Source organism: Loxodonta africana, chromosome 7 (assembly GCF_030014295.1).
Source record: "Loxodonta africana isolate mLoxAfr1 chromosome 7, mLoxAfr1.hap2, whole genome shotgun sequence".
NCBI lineage: Eukaryota > Metazoa > Chordata > Mammalia > Proboscidea > Elephantidae > Loxodonta > Loxodonta africana.
Window position 1 is genome coordinate 94,381,638 of NC_087348.1, and position 21,058 is coordinate 94,402,695.

Consider the following 21,058-nt stretch of genomic DNA (forward strand, 5'->3'; position numbering starts at 1 on the left):
CTAGACAAAGAAATAAAGGGCATCCGGATTGGCAAGGAGGAAGTAAAATTATCTCTATTTGCAGATGACATGATCTTATACACAGAAAACCCTAAGGAATCCTCCAGAAAACTACTGAAACTAATAGAAGAGTTTGGCAGAGTCTCAGGTTATAAGATAAACATACAAAAATCACTTGGATTCCTCTACATCAACAAAAAGAACATCGAAGAGGAAATAAACCAAATCAATACCATTCACAGTAGCCCCCAAGAAGATAAAATACTTAGGAATAAATCTTACCAAGGATGTAAAAGACCTATACAAAGAAAACTACAAAGCTCTACTACAAGAAATTAAAAAGGACATACTTAAATGGAAAAACGTACCTTGCTCATGGATAGGAAGACTTAACATAGTAAAAATGTCTATTCTACTAAAAGCCATCTATACATACAATGCATTTCCGATCCAAATTCCAATGTCATATTTTAAGGTAATAGAGAAACAAATCACCGACTTCATATGGAAGGGAAAGAAACCTCGGATAAACAAAGCATTACTGAAAAAGAAGAAGAAAGTGGGAGGCCTCACTCTACCTGATTTCAGAACCTATTATACAGCCACAGTAGTCAAAACAGCCTGGTACTGGTACAACAACAGGCACATAGACCAATGGAACAGAATTGAGAACCCAGATATAAATCCATCCACATATGAGCAGCTGATATTTGACAAAGGCCCAGTGTCAGTTCATTGGGGAAAAGATAGTCTTTTTAACAAATGGTGCTGGCATAATTGGATATCCATTTGCAAAAAAATGAAACAGGACCCATACCTCACACCAAGCACAAAAACTAACTCCAAGTGGATCAAAGACCTAAACATAAAGACTAAAACGATAAAGATCATGGAAGAAAAAATAGGGACAACGTTCGGAGCCCTAATACAAGGCATAAACAGAATACAAAACATTACCAAAAATGACGAAGAGAAACCAGATAACTGGGAGCTCCTAAAAATCGAACACCTATGCTCATCTAAAGACTTCACCAAAAGAGTAAAAAGACCACCTACAGACTGGGAAAGAATTTTCAGCTATGACATCTCCGACCAGCGCCTGATCTCTAAAATCTACATGAGTCTGTCAAAACTCAACCACAAAAAGACAAACAACCCAATCAAGAAGTGGGCAAAGGATATGAACACACACTTCACTAAAGAAGATATTCAGGCAGCTAACAGATACATGAGAAAATGCTCTCGGTCATTAACCATTAGAGAAATGCAACTCAAAACTACGATGAGATTCCATCTCACTCCAACAAGGCTGGCATTAATCCAAAAAACACAAAATAATAAATGTTGGAGAGGCTGCGGAGAGATTGGAACTCTTATACACTGCTGGTGGGAATGTAAAATGGTACAACCACTTTGGAAATCTATCTGGCATTATCTTAAACGGTTAGAAATAGAACTACCATACAACCCAGAAATCCCACTCCTTGGAATATACCTTAGAGAAACAAGAGCCTTCACACAAACAGATATATGCACACCCATGTTTACTGCAGCTCTGTTTACAATAGCAAAAAGCTGGAAGCAACCAAGGTGTCCATCAACGGATGAATGGGTAAATAAATTGTGGTATATTCACACAATGGAATACTACGCATCGATAAAGAACAGTGACGAATCTGTGAAACATTTCATAACATGGAGGAACCTGGAAGGCATTATGCTGAGCAAAATCAGAGGCAAAAGGACAAATATTGTGTAAGACCACTATTATAAGATCTTGAGAAATAGTATAAACTGAGAAGAACACATACTTTTGTGGTTACGAGGGGGGGAGGGAGAGGGTTTTTTACTGATTAATTAGTAGATAAGAACTGCTTTAGGTGAAGGGAAGGACAACACTCAATACATGGAAGATCAGCTCAATTGGACTGGACCAAAAGCAAAGAAGTTTCCGGGATGAAATGAATGGTTCAAAGGTCAGCGAAGCAAGGGCGGGGGTTTGGGAACCATGGTTTAAGGGGACTTCTAAGTCCATTGGCAAAATAATTCTATTATGAAAACATTCTGCATCCCACTTTGAAATGTGGCATCTGGGGTCTTAAATGCTAACAAGCGGCCATCTAAGATGCATCAATTGGTCTCAACCCACCTGGAGCAAAGGAGAATGAAGAACACCAAGGTCACACGACAACTAAGAGCCCAAGAGACAGAAAGGGCCACATGAACCAGAGACCTACATCATCCTGAGACCAGAAGAACTAGTTGGTGCCCGGCCACAATCGATGACTGCCCTGACAGGGAGCACAATAGAGAACCCCTGAGGGAGCAGGAGATCAGTGGGATGCAGACCCCAAATTCCCATAAAAAGACCATACTTAATGGTCTGACTGAGACTAGAGAAATCCTGGCGGCTATGGTCCCCAGACCTTCTGTTGGCACAGGACAGGAACCATCCCCGAAGACAACTCATCAGACATGAAAGGGACTGGACAGAGGGTCGGAGAGAGATGCTGATGAAGACTGAGCTAATTATATCAGGTGGACACTTGAGACCGTGTTGGCATCGCCTGTCTGGAGGGGGGATGGGAGGATAGAGAGAGTTGGAAGCTGGCAAAATTGTCACGAAAGGAGAGACTGGAAGGGCTGACTCATTAGGGGGAGAGCAAGTGGGAGTAAGGAGTAAGATGTATATAAACTTACATGTGACAGACTGACTTGATTTGTAAACATTCACTTGAAGCTCAATAAAAGTTAATAAAAAAATAAAAAAAAGAGCTTCTGGGCAGAATTCATGCTGTAAAGTGCTCCAGGTTATTAGTCATGGAAGGGCTGTTTAAATTTTGGTTCTAAGTATATTTATTTTACTTTTTGCAATTTCTTGCTACATCGATTATTTGGATTCTCAGCCCATAAACCACCAAAAAACCAAACCCTTTGCCATTGAGTTGATTTCGACTCATAGCCCGCAACCAAACCAAACCAAACCAAACCAAACCCAGTGCTGTCGAGTCGATTCCGACTCATAGCGACCCTATGGGACAGGGTAGAACTGCCCCATAGAGTAACTGCCCCCTAGAGTTTCCAAGGAGCGCCTGCTGGATTTGAACTGCTGACCCTTTGGTTAGCAGCAATCATATTTAACCACTACACCACCAGGGTTTCCCATAGCACATTGGAAATACCCAATTTAAAAGAGAAGGGATATGGGAGAAAATGCTGGAGGAAACTGACAAATGACGAGAAAGGAAAAGCCAGAATAACTATAAAGGCAAACCCAAGAATTCAAAACTTAACACCTTAACACTGCCCAAGAGGTTCCAAGGATGTTACTGCGTTATAGTACAATACAATAACGAATTTCTATAATAAATAGTCAAGAAGGGATGAAATTATATTCATTATATTCTATTTTAAAAGGCCAGGGTTTCCTGCTTTCCTCTTCCCATTATCACCTTCTACTTTCCTCTTCCTTTAACTTTCTCCTCCCTTCCTGGTGTGAAAAGTCTCAAGGGAGCCATGGCAGTAAGGGAGAAGCTCTGCACAGAAGTGACAGCATTTAATGTCCAAGGACTAGGGAAGTGAGGAAATGGCATCAGTTATGGTATCATGCTGGGCATCCAAGAAAATCTGGTGATGATGGAGAAGGATTTTTGTTTTGTGCCCCCCCTCGCCGCCCCCCCCCCCAAAGATTTGAAAAAGAACCAAATAGAGCCTCTAGGAATGAAACTATAGTAGCCAAAATGTAAAACTCAATGTACAGGACTAATAACAGATTAGATGCAATTGAAGAAAGATTTAGTGAACTAATTCTGAACTAAGAAAAGTCAGAAAAAATTACTTATATGCAGCAGAGACAAAAAATATGGAAGTAAGATTAAGAGAAATGGAAGATAAAATGAGAGAGTCTAACATATAGTTTAACTGGAGTTCCAGAAGAACAGTAGGAAGAAAAAGGGAATATTTTAGTTACTATTGTTGCTCAACAACCCCAAACTTACCAGCTTAAAACAATCGTTGTATTTTGCTCTTGATTTTGTGGGTCACCAATTTGGAAAGGTTCAGTTGGGCAGTTCTCCCTTCGAGTTTGTCATGGGGTTGCAGTCAAATGTCAGCTGGGACTTCAGTCATCTGAAGGCTCCAACTGGGATGGACGTCCAAGATGGCTCACTCACATAGGGTAGAAGTTGATGCTGGCTGTCATCTAGGAGCTCAGCTAGGGCTGTCAGTGGAACACCTACACATGGTCTCTTCAGCCTCAGTGTAATCAGCCTTCCTACCTGAAAGCTGGCTTCCCCCAGGAGGAGCAGCTTAAGAAAACCAGGCAGAAGCAGCAAGGTCGTTTATGACCTAGTCTCAGAGTTCATAAGATGTCATTCCTCCCTACTCTCTATTAGTCAGAGTCACAGAGTTAGTCAGGGATACATAGATCTGCCTCAAATTTGGTGCCCTGCCAAGCTGAAACTCGGGTCTGAGGAAGAGGCACTGCTTAGCTGGTGCTCGTGTCTCTGAGCTCGGAAGAGAGGCCCCATGGGGCTGGGCCCCAGGCTCTTAAGAAGGGCACTGCTGCTATAGGAACAAATTGCTACTGCCACAGTGACAAAGCATTGTTGAGATGCCATTCACAACCACAAGCCAAGAGCCCCTCAGGAAAATAAAATGAGCAAGTCCTTCCTTTCTTGTCCAGCTTTGCAGCCTCCCTCTAATGCTGTGTATCAGAGAGCCAGCTGGCAGTACAGAGATGTGGTTTGTAGAGTCTCAGCTCCTGCATTAAAAACAGAATATGAAAAGGTGGATTTGGAGCTGAGATACAATAACTTAATAACTGACACAACTGGTGAGACAAAACAGGAAGAAAAGACGAAGACCATAAATAGCAAGTATCATGGATGCAAAAGGAAGTATCACTAAAATGCTGCAAATATTAGAAAGATAAGATATTTTTAACAGGTGTATGTGATGGATACTTTTGCTTATGTTTGCAAATTTTCATAATATAAAAGTTTGATTTTTAAGCTAATAGCCTTATCTGGGCTAACCAAACCAGTTGCTGTGCAGTCAGTTCCGGCTCATGGTGATCCCATGTGTGTGGGAGTAGAACTGTGCTCCATAGGGTTTTCAGTGGCTGATTTTTTCACAAGTAGATTGCCAGGCCTTTCTTCTGAGGTGCTGTGGGGTGAATTTGAACTGCCAACCTTTTGTTTAGTAACTGAGTGCTTCATCTGGGCTAGATACTCTGTATAGATTACCTCCTTTAATCCTCATGGCAGTTCTTTTACCCATGAGGAAAGACAAACTCAGAAAAGTCAAGTACCTTGCACATGATCTCATGGCCAATTAGTGTTACCACCTGGATTTGGGCTCCGAGTTTTCTGTCTCCAAAATGGAACTGGAAGACCTTAGAAATTATCTTATACAACTTTTTTATTCGATGGTAAAGGAAACGAGGGCCCAGACAGAAGTGACTTGTTGAAGGCCACTACCAGTTAGGTTTCCAGGCAGTAGACTACAATGTATTGGCTAAAAGTCAGACAGAACCTGAATTCAAATCCTGCCTCTAACATTTACAAGCTGTGTCACCTTAAATGAAATATTTGACCTTTCTGAGACCATTTCTTATACGCAAAATGGGAATAATACTACCCACGTGGTAGGATTGTTTAAGAATAAAATGTCTATAAAGGCTGCCTGTCCCACAGTGTAAGTACGTAATGGTTGGGAGTAGTGGAGGTAACACCCAGGACTAGAATTCGGGGCTTCTCTGCCCCAGTCCAGGACTCTTTCCTGAAGAGAGAAAAAAATATGATAACTTGATTTTAGAGACTAACATCTGAAAAACTGTTAGGGTGCATTTGTATTTTAAGACAGTAGAGTATTTTTTATAAATAAAATAATATTTGACATTCCTCTTTACAGTTCCAGTTTTGGGTGCAGCATAGTAACATCATAGCCACATTAACTGCCTTCCCTTTCTCTTGTTTAAAGTACTATAAAATTATGTTTTTATGTGTACCCATGATATGTTGTACGTGACTGTTCAAATACATTTCGGTAGTATGCCATACACAAAGCTATGTGCTACTTTATGGACAGTTTGGTGAATTTTCCAAGGATAAAAATAATGTACTTTTGCTGTATGCACTGATTTTAAGATCTGATCTTATCTTCAGAGGTGACCCATTTTAAAGGACACTGTGATGGAGACTTTGTGTTACCTTCCTAGTTAGCTCATACCTGCACTTTAATCCTTATATAGCCAATATACTCATTTCCAAAGTAATCTAAGAGTACTGTTTTCACCCTTACTATCATATATCTTCAAAGATGAAACTGCTAATTGTGATAGGAATCATATCAAGCGTTAGTGGAAAGCTCCCCACTAAACTACAAAGTCTCGGAGTCACAGTCTGTGAATTGATTATTTGTGTCTTCCTTAACATTTTGACAAGTGTTCTGCACAAAGTAAGTGCTCAAAAAAAAAAAAAAAAAAAGGTTGCTGAAAGAACAAAGGATATACCAACGTTTCCTTTTCTTTGCATATACTGAGGCACTATGCTTAAATTTGTCAGTAGGCCAGTTTACACAGATGAAAAATTAGTCTGAACATCTTTTCCCCTCTCTCCTTTCTTTCAGTTTATATACAAGAACACTTTACCTAAGATACAGGCCAAAAGTAAAGGTAAGTCTACTTCCTAGGTCTGTGGAGGAGAAAGGGGACAGAAGGAATGGAGGGATGGGATGGAGGTGGGAGAAAAGAGAGAAGGAGGAGAGGAACTGAAGAGAGCTCAGGCTTTGGAGCCAGAAGGCTTCGAATCCTAAGTCTGCCACTTATTTGCTGCATAACCTTGGGCCAGTCTCTTGCCTTAGTTTCTTCAAAATAAAATGGAACTGCTACCTGACAAATGGAGTTAATATCACTGAATTGTACACATGAAAATGGCTGAAATGGTAAATGTTTTGTTATATGTATTTTACCACAATTAAAATATATATATATATTCAGTTAAAAATAAAATTGAGCTGTTAATAGCTATATTGCAGAGTTGTTTTCAGGATTAGAGATATCTAAGTGCCCAGATCCATACTTGACAAGGTAGATGCTTAGTACTTTTAAATAAATTAAACACTAATAGTTTCTGCAATCTGTGCAAACCTGGAAGGAATATGGATTGTTTTGTTTTGACCTACTTGCTGTGCTCAGGCAGCTAATACCTGAACATCACTACCAGACCCACCAAGCAGTGTAGTCACAGCCTCATGGGTTCTTTCTCACTCTTTTTCAGGGATAATGTGGAACAATTTTATCTTCTCTCATTTTGTCCTAACTTGTTTCCAAACAGTTTCTCCTCGGAATCTGGCCAGTGATCCTACTTGAGCCTCTCAGGAAGCACTGATGAATTACTCTGCCAAGAAAACAAAAAAACAGCTGCCATTATCCTTGAGGAATGAATAAGGAAATTCTTAAAGTTCTACTTATTCAAATACATCATGACTGTCGCAGCAAAGGAGTGATTTTCTAACTAATGCTGCCAGCCGTGCAGAGAATGAGGAGTAGAGCCTGTCAGTTGTTTGGCTCGTGTCTTAATGTCATTCCTCCTCCTCCTCCTCCTCCTCACCCTAGATGTTTAAAAAAGAAACAGAATGTTTATGTATATATTGCAAATTCTTTAAAAATTGGCTTTTCTTAACAGGTTAACGGTTCATCCTGGTCGTAGGAAATTAACATTCTTTTTTTTTTTTGGACAAGAGTTGCATGTGAATTATACCTTTCCCCTAAGATTTGAAATGCATATTTGATTAAATAATGAAAACAGTCTGCTGAGGACTGGCCGAACCCCATCTCCAGATGGTCAGCTGTGAGCTAGCACTTAGCTGTGCCAGCCTTGATTGATATTCTTGTCATAATTAACCTGATGGGTGGTTTTACAAGGTAAAAAGGGGCTAGCGGTGGGATGCTGGATAGTTTTTCACTGTCTGTCTCTGTGCTAGTCCGAGTGTCTGACCCGCCACTAAGTCTGTGCTTCTCACTTCCTGTCATTTGCAGTGGACTCTGGGTTGTGTGTGTGGTCACAGCCAGTCAGAGTGGGTGGGTCATCTTGTAATCTTTCTGAAGGCCCATGAGGAGACCTACAGGATGTTGCACTTATAGCCAGTTAAAGGTGTTTGCACTGTTTTCCGTTTGATATTTGCAGATCCTTCAGTTTTCACTGTTTATATGGCTAGGCAAACATTCTCCTAGCATAGTTTATTTAAAATTATCAGCAAATATCATTATACTCTGACATGTTAACTTACGCAAGTTTTTTTTTAGTTCTCAGACTGTGTTTATTCCCAGGAAAGTTTATCAGGTTAACTAGAGCTACATGATCAAGATCCTGTTTACATAAAACTATTTAAATATCTGCACCTTTCATTTTTTTGAAGAAAATAGATACAAGGATTGAGAAGTTTTCTTTAACTGTAACTTGCAGAAGCCCCAAAAATTAAGGTGCCAAGAAATGGCAGTAAAATCTCATTGTAAAGAAGCTAGTTCTAATTTGAATTTAAGTGTGTAACAAATCACTTTTCATAAGCAACACCTGCCTGAAGTAAAAACCTGATTTGACCCCTTTGCTTATGCTATATTTGTAGCTGTACACCATTTTTGCATTTTTGTAACTTTTCTCCTGCTTTGTACACTATTTTAAGATCCAGAGTGTTTTTACCACATTTTTTTTTTTGTTTAATGTTAATCAGTTGCCATTGCCATTGTATTTCAGAGCGGAACTGCACTCTGTATGGTTTTCAATGGCTGTGATCTTTCAGAAGATTGCCAGACGTTTCTTCTGAGGCACTTCTGGGTGGATTCTAACTGCCAGCCTTTGAACTAGCAACTGAGAGTAACAGTTTGCAAACTTTAAGAGAAAAATCTTTTTTTCTTACACAAAGATGGTAAAACACTCCTGTCATTTTTCCAGTATTCAGTTCGTAACCTTGGTACATGTTAAAACCAAAACAAAATTTGTCATTTTTCTTCTCCTTAATGATCCTAGCTTTAGCCCTGCAGTGCTCAAGTACCATTTCCTCCTCTTAGCCTGCTAATGTGCCTTTAGGCAAATAATTCCCCGTTTGCTTACCTACTTTAATGAGCCTCCAGCAAAGAAGAACGCTTGCCAAAACGTGAGCTGAACAGAACTTTGGTTGTGGAGTTCTGTGCCTTAGGAGGGTACAAAGCTGAAGAGTTCCAGTCCACTACCCATGGGACTCTGCTTTTTGCCAGAAAAGCCTGACTTCTGGCTACATTTCACCTGCAGTGACATAGGCTATCAGCCGTAGTACATTTTTGAATGATTTCATTTTGCACTGTTATCTTTTTTGGTCGTTTCACTCAAATATACTTCTGCATAAAGAATCTACATTTAGAAACAAAGGCACATCCTTCATGAAGGTGCTGCTAACATTGGAAGACCCAGGCTCTACAGTACTGTCTGGTTAAGCACAGAAGGCGCACACCTTGCTACTGAATGTATAGCTGTTCATCCCAACGAGCGATACAGCCACCACCACCAGCCATCCTTTGTTGAGTAAAGTTAACCGGCGCTTCACTGGAGAGGCGGCTGTACCCCTGGGTCACTTGTAGTGCTTTGGCCAGTTCTTCAAGGACTCCTGTGTGTGTTGTGAAAATAGCATGAAAGCTCAGCATAAAACAGTTTAGAAATGTTAAGCAGAGAGCAGAGATTAAAGTCAGTGACTTTAATTTTACGAGTTAGCTGTGCCCCACACATGACTCTTTTAGCAATCTGAGTAACACACTCAGACTGTCTCTGCCGCACCAAGTACTATGGAAATCACTGCTGACCTGGATATTGCTAAATCATCTTTATTTCAGTGGCTTCGTTTTTTCCTAAGATCTGGGTGGGCATTAAAGGGATGAACTCCCCATTCCCATTCCTTTTTCTTGAAAAACTTCCTATTTAACTAAAAAAAAAAAAAAAACGAGTGTACAAAAAGCCTGTTTCCTGCTGAGCAAATAATGGTTTGTTTACAGATCACCTGTCCGGAAAGGCACTCTGGCAGCGAGCCCTACAGTAAATTGCATGTTAGAGAACTAGTGCTTTGTAAGGATGTGAAAGAAGCAACTTGCACATTTTAATACTATGTTTTACGCTGCCATTTTCACTCTGGAAAACTGAAAGCACTTTGATTTTTTTTTTTTTTTTTTTTAAGGAAAACTAGGTGAAAGGTAGTTGGGTCAATCTGCTGATTGATCACTCCCTACTACCGCCCCACCCTGCTTTCCTGAAACATCCCCACCACCTGAAGTGATCTCTTTTATTCTTGTGATGTTACATAGATTGATGATTAACAGGAGAAACAACCATTTTTGAATAATCTACAAGTGGTATTTGGTTTAGCAGAAGTAGAGCAAGTATCATGGTTTAGTCATATTGCAAAATTTCCAGGACTACTAGGGCTTTTCATACACTGAGGTTTTCCTTACAGTACGAAGAAGAGGCATGAAAATAAAAAGAGGCATGAGACAAGATTAAAAGAAGAAAACTGCAGGCATACAGCACATGAAAATCTTTAAATGCCTGAAAGAAAAAAAAAAAAGTTCTATTATAATGCCAGCAACCTTCAGCATTTAGGCAGTGTACCTTAAAGTGTTAAATAATTTAAGTTTTTCATGAGTCTTGTGCGTTCATTATTACTTTTGAAAAAAAAAATCAATTGTTGCTAAATTTGACAGTTTTAGCTCCCAACTCCACATTGACGTGACAGCAGAAATTCTTTGACCCTGTGGTTTGTGCTATGCTACTTTTATGTTTATGGTATACACTTTCATGTAAAACTGATATATCAAATAAAACCAGTTATAATTGGAATTTGCAAGTCTGTGGCACTTTTCGGATCTATATTTGTCTTATATTTTGCATCATATCAGTGCCACAGTATAATTAATTTGATCACTGTGTCTTATTTTGCAGTAACATTGGAAATGTTGTTGTTGTTAGGTGCTGTCAAGTCGGTTCCAACTCATAGCAGCCCTGTGCACAACAGAACAAAACAGTGCCCGGTCCTGAGCCATCCTTACAATCGTTGTCATGCTTGAGCTCATTGTCGCAGCCACCATATAAATCCACGTCGTTGAGGGTCTTCCTCTTTTCTCCTGACCCTGTACTCTGCCAAGCATGATGTCCTTCTCCAGGGACCGATCCCTCCAGACAACACGTCCAAAGTATGTAAGACGCAGTCTCGCCACCCTTGCCTCTAAGGAGCATTCTGGCTGTGCTGCTTCTAAGACAGATTTGTTCATTCCTTTGGCAGACCATGGTATATTTAATATTCTTCACCAACACCACAATTCAAAGGCATCAATTCTTCTTCCGTCTTCCTTATTCATTGTCCAGCTTTCACAGGCATATGATGCGATTGAAAATACCACAGCTTGGGTCAGGTGCACCTTAGACTTCAGGGTGACGTCTTTGCTCTTCAACACATTGAAGAGGTCCTTTGCAGCATTTACCCAATGCAAGGCGTCTTTTGATTTCTTGACTGCTGCTTCCATGGCTGTTGATTGTGGATCCAAGTAAAATGAAATCCTTGACAACTTCAGTCTTTTCTCCGTTTATCATGATGTTGCTCTTTGGTCCAGTTGTGAGGATTTTTGTTTTCTTTATGTTGAGGTGCAATCCGTACTGAAGACTGTGGTCTTTGATCTTCATTAGTAAGTGCTTCAAGTCCTCTTCGCTTTCAGCAAGCAAGGTTGTGTCATCTGCATAACGCAGGTTGTTAATGAGTCTTCCAGTAATCCTGATGCCCCGGTCTTCATATGGTCCAGCCTCTCGTATTATTTGCTCAGCATACAGATTGAATAGGTATGGTGAAAGAATACACCCCTGAGGCACACCTTTCCTGACTTCAAAATGGTCAATATCGCCTTGTTCTGTCCAAACAACCGCCTCTTGATCTAGGTAAAGATTCCTCATGAGCACAATTAAGTGTTCTGGAATTCCCACTATTTGCAATGTTATCTATAGCTTGTTATGATGCACACAGTCGAATGCCTTTGCATAGTCAATAAAACACAGGTAAACATCCTTCTGGTATTCTCTGCTTTCAGCCAGGATCCATCTGACAACAGCAATGATATCCCTGATTCCACATCCTCTTCTGAAACTGGCCTGAATTTCTGGCAGTTCCCTGTTGATTTAATGTTGCAGCCGTTTTTGAATGATCTTCAGCAAAATTTTGCTTGCATGTGATATTAATGATACTGTTCTATAATTTCCACATTCGATTGGATGACCTTTCTTGGGAATAGGGATAAATATGGATCTCTTGCAGTCAGTTGGCCAGGAAGCTGTCTTCCATATTTCTTGGCATAGACGAGTGAGCACCTCCAGTGCTGCATCTGTTTGTTGAAACATCTTAATTGATATTCCATCCATTCCTGGAGCCTTGTTTTTCACCAATGCCTTCAGAGCAGCTTGGACTTCTTCCTTCAGTACCACCGGTTCCTATCATAAGCCACCTCTTGAAATGGTTGAACATCGACTAATTCTTTTTGGTATAATGACTGTGTATTCCTTCCATTCCATTGGAAATACTAACTAAAAACTGCTTAAAAGTAATTAAACCCTGTTGTGGAAGGAGCCGTAAAATGAAAAAAGGGAATCTGTGCGACTCATCTGACTGGAAAACGTCAGTGCTTGTTTTTAAACTGTTTCACTGCCTTTAAAAATAAGGAAAAACTTTGTTTTAAATGTCTTGTTGCTACCTGGGGGGAGTTGTCCTTGTTACTGAGGTCTGTGTGAGCATACCACCGGACTTAACCATTCCTCCAAAATTGCCAAACCAGTCAGCTTTATATACCGAGATAAGGATACTACTTCACTCAGAATTCAAACTGAAGATAAAGTTCTGGCCCTGGGCTATAAATTTTGGCCTTGAGTTATATGAAACCTTGGTATAGTTGAGGAAAAAGTAGAAATTGCAAGGAATACAAATTTTCATCAAGCCATAGTTCTTTCTCTCACAGGCAATCAGAATAGCTAAGGAGAGGAAAAATCACTGAAGAATTTAAGCAGTATTGTTAACTACAGAATTTCTGCTGTTGTTGAGACACACTGGGCCATTTGGAGTAAGAGCTAAGCAATACTGACTCAGTTTTAATATCTAGTATTGTTGCCTTCCTTTACCATTAAATCCAGTAAGTCACAACCTTTTGATTGGCAACTAGTATAGAGAAGAATTGATCACAAGAATATTTCATACTAGAAAACCTAAAATCTAGCTCAAGAAATTCAGTTACAGGCCTGCAAGTGACCTAAAATTTCTCCACCCTGTTTAGCTCAGCATTGTCAGTATTACGGCACCAACCACAGGTCCCACTTGGCTCTGCTGACAGTTCCTTTGTAACCCTTATTAGCAAGACCTGCTTCTTGCTTTAAAGAGCAGTGTTGATACTTGAACCGGATTTAGTCACTAGTAATTTAAATATTTACAAAATTGTCATAAAGCTGCTAGTTTCTGCAGCTTCTGGCAATGCCAGATCTACAGATCATCACTTTCAAACTGAACTTGGCAGAAGTAACACTAAGGCTCACAGAAGAGCACATTTATTAGAGAAATACTTAAGCATGTAAATATAATTCCCTACAGATACTCGTTCTGAAATCATTTGTACCTAAAGAAAATGATAAAAATGTGTTATTAAATGGCTCTAGACCAAGAATTGGCATACTACAGCCCACAGGACACATCTGCCCTGCAGTTGTATGGCCTGCAGGGTAAGAATGTTTTCACATTTTAAAAACATTGTTTAAAGAAAAAAAGGAGACAAAGAATATGAGGTAGATACCAGATGTGGCTTGCAAAGCCAAAAATATTTACTACGTGGCTGTCTGTTGACAGCTGATCTCCCCTGCTGTAGACCATTAGCAAGGAAACACCATAAAGGAAGTTCTTCCCAACAGTACTTTCCTGCAAGATAACTCCGGTGTGTATTTGCCAGGATGAAAACATTTACATTTACTTCTCTCACTTTTTTGTTGAATGTAATCGTAGGATTTGTGTTTAAATATTTATACTATAAAATTATTTTTCCACATCACTTTTACTACGGTAGCAACAGCCTGCTGCAAAGTGCCTCAACCATTGAAAGAAATTACTATGAGCAAGGCCAATGATTTTGTTTTCATTATAAAGGGGGATTCCATTCCATACTATAAAATTCAAAAATGCTGGCTGCATTTAGCTTTTGCGCTGACTTCCAGAAAGTTGAGATCTGTAGTATGTACTTCTGACCTTTTTTTCTTACCCTGTATAAATGTCATGTGATTTTCAAGGAACTAAAAAGCTATTGTAGTCATGTGCACATGTTTAACTTCTTTCTAAAAGGATAAATTCACAGTCCTTTCCACGATTAATCCTAGTTTGTTTTTGGCTCTTCGTTTTAGAACTAACTTATTTTATACCAATGAATAAGTGAGTCTATTTTAAGAAATAGAAAATATTATCAATTTCCATTTAATGTACTGATCAGACATTGTTTACTATCAAGCATTTCCATATTTTTAATATTTCTGAGTCATTTATCAATGTGACCAATAGATAAACTGACAAGCTAGTATGTTTCCTAGTTTCATATTTGTTGTGGATGAGTTTGCTCTAACAATTATTTAATAAACATACAGATTCTTCTGAATCTTTACAAGAAATTAATCATTTTCAGGTGATCCCAGATCTGCTTACTTTTTCCATTTGATTTGCCAGTTTTTCTAGAAAATAGTAGAACAATGTATTTTATCTACTGTGCTATAATCTAGTCTATATTTCCACATTAATTACCTCTGTATAATTGAAAGTATTAAATTATATTGTTTTGAATAATACTTCTGGTAATGTTTTATATTTAATATTTCTTTACATTTCTTAATGGCAGGGCTGCCATATATGTGCAGTTTGCACACTGCACAAAGGCACCCAGCTGGAGAAGGAAAATAAGTAGGGGCTGAAATCTCGCTTGTGCTCAGCTTGCCAAGATGAGTGCCTTGGTAGGGTTACAACTCAGAGGATATACCTTTTCCCAATTGGCTAAAGTGGGCAGCATGGACCACCAGTGGGAAAGATACTCAGTAATTATGCTGTAACTGTTTTGTCCATTGGAGTCCTGGCATTGCATTGCAGTACTTTTCTACTCCAAGTCAGGGTAAGTTGCAGTGCTAAAAGCTAATAACTTTGCAGTTAAGCATTTAAACCCAGGTGCCACAGAGTCAATTCCAACTCATAGCGACCCTGTGAGACAGAGCAGAATTGCCCCGTAGGGTTTCCAAGGAGCAGTTGGATTTGAACTTTCGACTCTTTGATTAGCAGCAGACCTCTTAACCACTGAGCCACCAGGGCTCCATTAAGCATTTATGATCAATAAATACACAGCATTCTTAACTTTAGGACCTCTGGAGTAAACACAGGAACCTTCCAGCTTCATGTAATAAAGGGAGACAGATAAGGAACAGAAAAAACCTAACGCATGAGCTATATGTGTCTGGCTCCTATCTTCAGCAGTGACCAAACTGCCATCCGCAAGATGTGAAAACAAATTAGAAATTCCTGGAACTCAACTAGTTTGCTTTTCCAAATATTAGCTTTCCCGGTCAAGCCTGCTGAAATGTTCTAGTCATTGTTGACCATCTGGTAGATTCTTCAAGTAATCAATCCTTTGTCAGGGAGGGGTAGACTTCCTTCAGTCAACACAAGGATGTTGGCAACAGGTAAACCCTTGCTTCACAGAAAACAAGTTAATTTTCAAAGCAGTTTGGGCTGTGCTTTGTGAAAAGGAGGTCTGAAAAGAAGTTAGAATTAAGTCTACCTCTGAACAGTATATATACCTTTTTGACATCACGCTACCACATTCTCCTGCTACCAACCTACGTATAGGCACCCATCATTTGATTTAGTGGGGTTTATCAGCTTTAGCATGATTGTGAGTAGACTTTTCAGCTCTTTTGTTCCTGCTTCAGCCTTGGACTAGAATGCAGAATGAATCTACCCAGATGAGAGAAAGCAGGAGCTGTCTCAATTGGTAGGGTTGCTTAGTCTCAAATAGGACTTGACCCCCAAAGATTCCATTGGGGAAAGTAGGATTAATTTCTTCAGCCTATGTAGGGACCATATGGCACTGTACTATCCATTCACCAAACTTTGGAATGCTGTGTTCGTGTTGGTGCTTGGCATACAGTGGAGAGCAAGACTGATACCCCACCCTCATGGCACACTCTAGTGTCTTAAATAGTTGTGCTAGTTACATTTGTGATTAGTGTCATGGAATAAAGGTATAGGGAGCACTGGGAGTGTACACCAGGGAGCTGAAGTAGGGGAGACTTCCCTGAAGATGAACATCTATGTAAAGAACTGAAGGATGAGAGAAATTAGGAAATGGAAAGAAAAGTATGGTTACAGCAGAGAGCTCAAGAGGTGAGTGTCTGGAGACATGGGCAGGAATTAAGTCACACAAGGCTATGAATACCACATTAAGAATTTTTATTCGGAAAGCTTTTGAAAGGCTGGAGAATGGATTAAAAGGAACCAGCGTGGATGTAGGGATACCAGATAAAAGGAGAGAGGCTGTGGAGAGATTGGAACACTTATACACTGCTGGTGGGAATGTAAAATGGTACAACCACTTTGAAAATCAATTTGGTGCTTCCTTAAAAAGCTAGAAATAGAACTACCATACAACCCAGCAATCCCACTCTTCAGAATATATCCTAGAGAAATAAGAGCCTTTACACAAACAGATATATGCACACCCATGTTTACTGCAGCACTGTTTACAATAGCAAAAAGATGGAAGCAACCAAGGTGCTTGAATGAATCAACAGATGAATGGATAAATAAATTATGGTATATTCACACAATGGAATACTACTCATCGATAAAGAACAGTGATGAATCTGTGAAACATTTCATAACATGGAGGAATCTGAAAGGCATTATGCTGAGTGAAACTAGTCAGTTGCAAAAGGACAAATATTGTATAAGACCACTATTATAAGATCTTGAGAAATAGTTTAAGCTGAGGAGAACACATTCTTTTGTGGTTACAAGGGAGGGGGAGGGTGGGAGTGGGCTATTTAATTAGATAGTAGATAAAAACTACTTTAGGTAAAGGGAAGGACAACACTCAATACAGGGGAGGTCAGCACATCTAGACTAAACCAAAAGCAAGGAATAAACTGCCTCGAAGGTCAACGAATCAGGGGCAGGGGTTTGGGGACCATGGTTTCAGGGGACATCTAAGTCAATTGGCAAAATAAAATCTATTAAGAAAACATTCTGCATCCCACTTTGGAAAGTGGCATCTGGGGTCTTAAATGCTAGCAAGCAGCCACCTAAGATGCATCAATGAATCTCAACCCAGCTGGGTCAAAGGAGAATGAAGAACACCAAGGACACAAGGTAATTATGAGCCCAAGAGACAGAAAGGGCTACATGAACCAGAGACTACATCATCCTGAGACCAGAAGAACTAGATGGTGCCCAGCCACAACTGATGACTGCCCTGACAAGGAACACAACAGGGAACCCCAGAGAGGGCAGGAGAACAGTGGGATGGACACCCCAAATTCTCATAAAAAGACCAGACTTAATGGTCTGACTGAGACTAGAAGGACCCCAGTGGTCATGGTCCCCAAACCTTCTGTTGGCCCAGGACAGGAACCATTCCTGAAGCCAACTCATCAGACATGGACTGGACTGGACAATGGGTTGGAGAGAGATGCTGATGAGTGAGCTACTTGCATCAGGCGGACATTTGAGACTATGTTGGCATCTCCTGTCTGGAGGGGAGATGAGAGGGTATAGGGGGTTAGAATCTGGCAAAATGGTCATGAAAAGAAAGACTGGAAGGAGGGAGCGGCTGTCTCATCAGGGGGAGAGTAACTGGGAGTATGTAGTAAGGTGTATATAAGTTTTTATATGAGAGACTGACTTGTAAACTTCCACTTAAAGCACAGTAAAAATTATTTTAAAAAAAGAAAGAAAAAAAAAAGGAGAATGTAGTAGTCCAAGTGAGAGAGAATGGTGGATAGTGACAGTGCAGATAGAAAATCAAATATGTCAGAGATGCATGGGAAGAAGCAGATTTGGGATGAGAAATAGAGTAATTTTGGTATACATTGAGCTTGAGGTCTTTGTGAGACATACGGGTGAGACCTACTAAAGGATAGTAAGTGTGGATCTGAAGCTCAAAAGAGTGATCTGTGCTGAAGATATAAATTTGAGAATCATGGGCATACGTGGTAATTGAAGCTATGGGAGTGGGTGAGATCATGAAAGAAAAGAGGTATGTCTCAGACTAAGCTCTAGAAACCAAGCCATTCAAGGATTAGGTAGAGGAGTTTTGAAGGACAGGGCAACTCAGACTAAACAAAATCACCAGTCTGGGGAGAGGGCCTGAGTTGTAGTTTCTCATGATCTGTGGATGCCAACAGCTAGGCTGTGTACAGCTGTGGCTGTTGGCAGAGTTAGCTATGTGGTCCATGTGATATGAGGGATGGAAGGCAGTAACCCTGACAGCAACACTGCATTAATCCAGCATGCTCAGAGTGGGAGCTCACTAGCATTAATCCTGACAGGGTACTGTTGTATACATTAGCTCTTTGTCAGGCATCTGAAGACCTAGATCAGCATCCTGGTCCTCCACTGAAAGGCTGTGTGATTGCAGCCAAGTCATGGAACTTTAAATTTTGGGCTCTGTATCTGTAAAGTGTAGGATTGTCTTAAGAGTTAATGTACCATGGGATAGTGTGAATCTAACACCAATGGATTTTTTGAATAGCATCCTTCCTACAAGAGTAAGAGCACCTGGCTTAGGCCTGCCAGCAGCACCTCAAAACTTCGTGACAAACCTGAGGAGCCTGCCCCTCTTCCTGGGCCCTTTCCCTGGCCAATATGATCTGGAACAAGGGACCATCCAACTTTCTTCCCCTTCCTGATCATCATGTACCAGCTGGCCTCACAAAGCCTGTTTGTCTTGAGGTGGGAACAGCTTATCATACACAGTTTTTCAGAGTAGGATGGGGCAGAACGGGCACTGGACCAAGACGTGGATTTACACTAAATTGAAACACCCACCGTATGTATACCCAAAAGACTTGAAAGCAGAGATTCAAACAGATACTTGTATGCCAATGTTAAGTGCAGCATTATTCACAACAGCCAAAAAGTGGAAACAACCCAAGCATCCACCAACAGACGAATGGCTAAACAAAATGTGGTCTATACATACAATGAAACGTTATTAAGCCATGAAGAGAAATGAAGTTCCGATACATGCTACAACATGGATGAACCTTGGAAACATTATACTGAGTGAAATATCAGACACAGAAGGACAAATGTATGATCCCACTTGCGTGAGATATGTAGAATAGGCAAATGCATGGAGACCAAAGTCCACTAGTGGTTAACAGGGGCTGTGGGAGGGGAAAATGGGGAGGTATTGTTTAATGGATACTGAGTTTCTGTTAAGCGTGGTAAAAATTTTTTGGAAATAGCTAGTGGTGATGGCCACACAACATTGTGAATGTAATTAATGTCTCTGAATTGTACACTTAAAAATGGTTAAAACGCAAAAAAAAAAAAAAAACCGCCCACCCATTGCTATGTGGCCATGAGCAAAACCATCACATGTCTATGATCTGCACGTCCACCACATGGAGAGTGAAGATGGTCATCCCCATGCCACAAAGGTGCTGTGAAGCTCAAACAAGACAAAATATGTGTCCAGATATGTGATTCCATCTCCCCTTCTCATGAAGTTGCTCGTTGGCCATTCCAGAACCTTCTTCCCAGAACAGTCATAACTGTCTCTCATAAAGCCTGCTCATTTTACTCCAATAATCTTACCCTTGCTTTACTTTCTCCCCTTCATTTCATGCCACAATGCCTCTAAAGAGATTTCTGCTAAAGAGAAAGATGAGTTTTTAGAAGGCTTAAGAAAATGAACCCAAAAAACCCACTGCTGTCGAGTCAATTCCGACTCATAGCAACCCTATAGGACAGAGTAGAACTGCCCCATAGAGTTTCCAAGGACCACCTGGCAGATTTGAATTGCCCACCTCTTGGTTAGCAGCCGTAGCACTTAACCACTATACCACCAGGGTTTCCTGAAGAAAATGAGTGAATAAAATTCATTCATTCATCCAGCTTTTATGGATGTCTGGTCTGTGCCAGGCCCAGGTCTCAGACATGAATAGGGCATGGTTTGGGGAGGAAATTTTGTCAGGCCCCTTTTCGGGACTGCATCCTAGCCTTCACTTGCCCCAACATTAGTGACTGCAGCCCCTTTCAGACTTCACCTGCCGGGAAGTTGCCAGGGAGATCTTGGGCTTTCCTAATCCTCTGGATACATATATCTCACCATCTCCACCTGCACCTGAACTCAGGCCATTCTCCTTCCTTCCCCCTTTCTCCTGCTGCTCTCTCTGCCCCTCATCTTCATCCCTCTTCTCTTATCCTGAACCCCCTAAACCAAAAACACCCATAACCATCAAGTCAATTCCGATTCATAGTGACCCTATAGGACAGAGTATAACTGCCCCATAGGGTTTCCAAAGAGTGGTTGGTGGATTCACACTGCCGACCTTTTGGTTACCAGTCAAATGCTTAACCACTGTGCCACCAGCGCCCCTCTAAATTAGTAAGAAGGACAATGAGCCTGAAAAGTGAACATCCTCACAAAATGTCCAATAAGTCGCCAAACTATGAAGATGCCCATCCCCTCCATTCCAGCACCCTGCCCAGTTCAGGCCTGGGTCTCACCTCTCTCCCCTGCATCACTGTACAGGGAACCTCCCCTCTGGGTTCCCTGCCTCCAATCTTGCCTTCTCCAGTATATATACCACCATAAGGGCTGCTATAATGGACTCTTTTCACAGATATGGACTTGTCAAAACTTTCAAAGGATCAAGTTGAAACTCCAGGTATGACATTCAAGGCCCTTCTCTTGGTAGCTCTAACCTATCTTTGCACCGTCAATGCCAAATATTTATCCCTCCAACTATACTGAACTTGA

At 40.6% G+C, this 21,058-nt stretch overlaps 1 protein-coding gene across 1 annotated transcript in view; it reads left to right on the forward strand.

The window, feature by feature from the left end:
• The window catches only part of ACER3 (alkaline ceramidase 3), a 169,336-nt gene extending 159,138 nt beyond the window's left edge, over positions 1-10,198 (forward strand). Inside the window, exons 10-11 of the mRNA XM_003420075.4 lie at positions 6,631-6,676; positions 7,338-10,198. Of these exons, the coding sequence (XP_003420123.2) occupies positions 6,631-6,676; positions 7,338-7,391 (100 nt within the window). The 3' untranslated portion in view covers positions 7,392-10,198. The remainder of the gene's footprint in view (positions 1-6,630; positions 6,677-7,337) is intronic.
• The last annotated feature ends 10,860 nt before the right edge of the window (positions 10,199-21,058 follow it).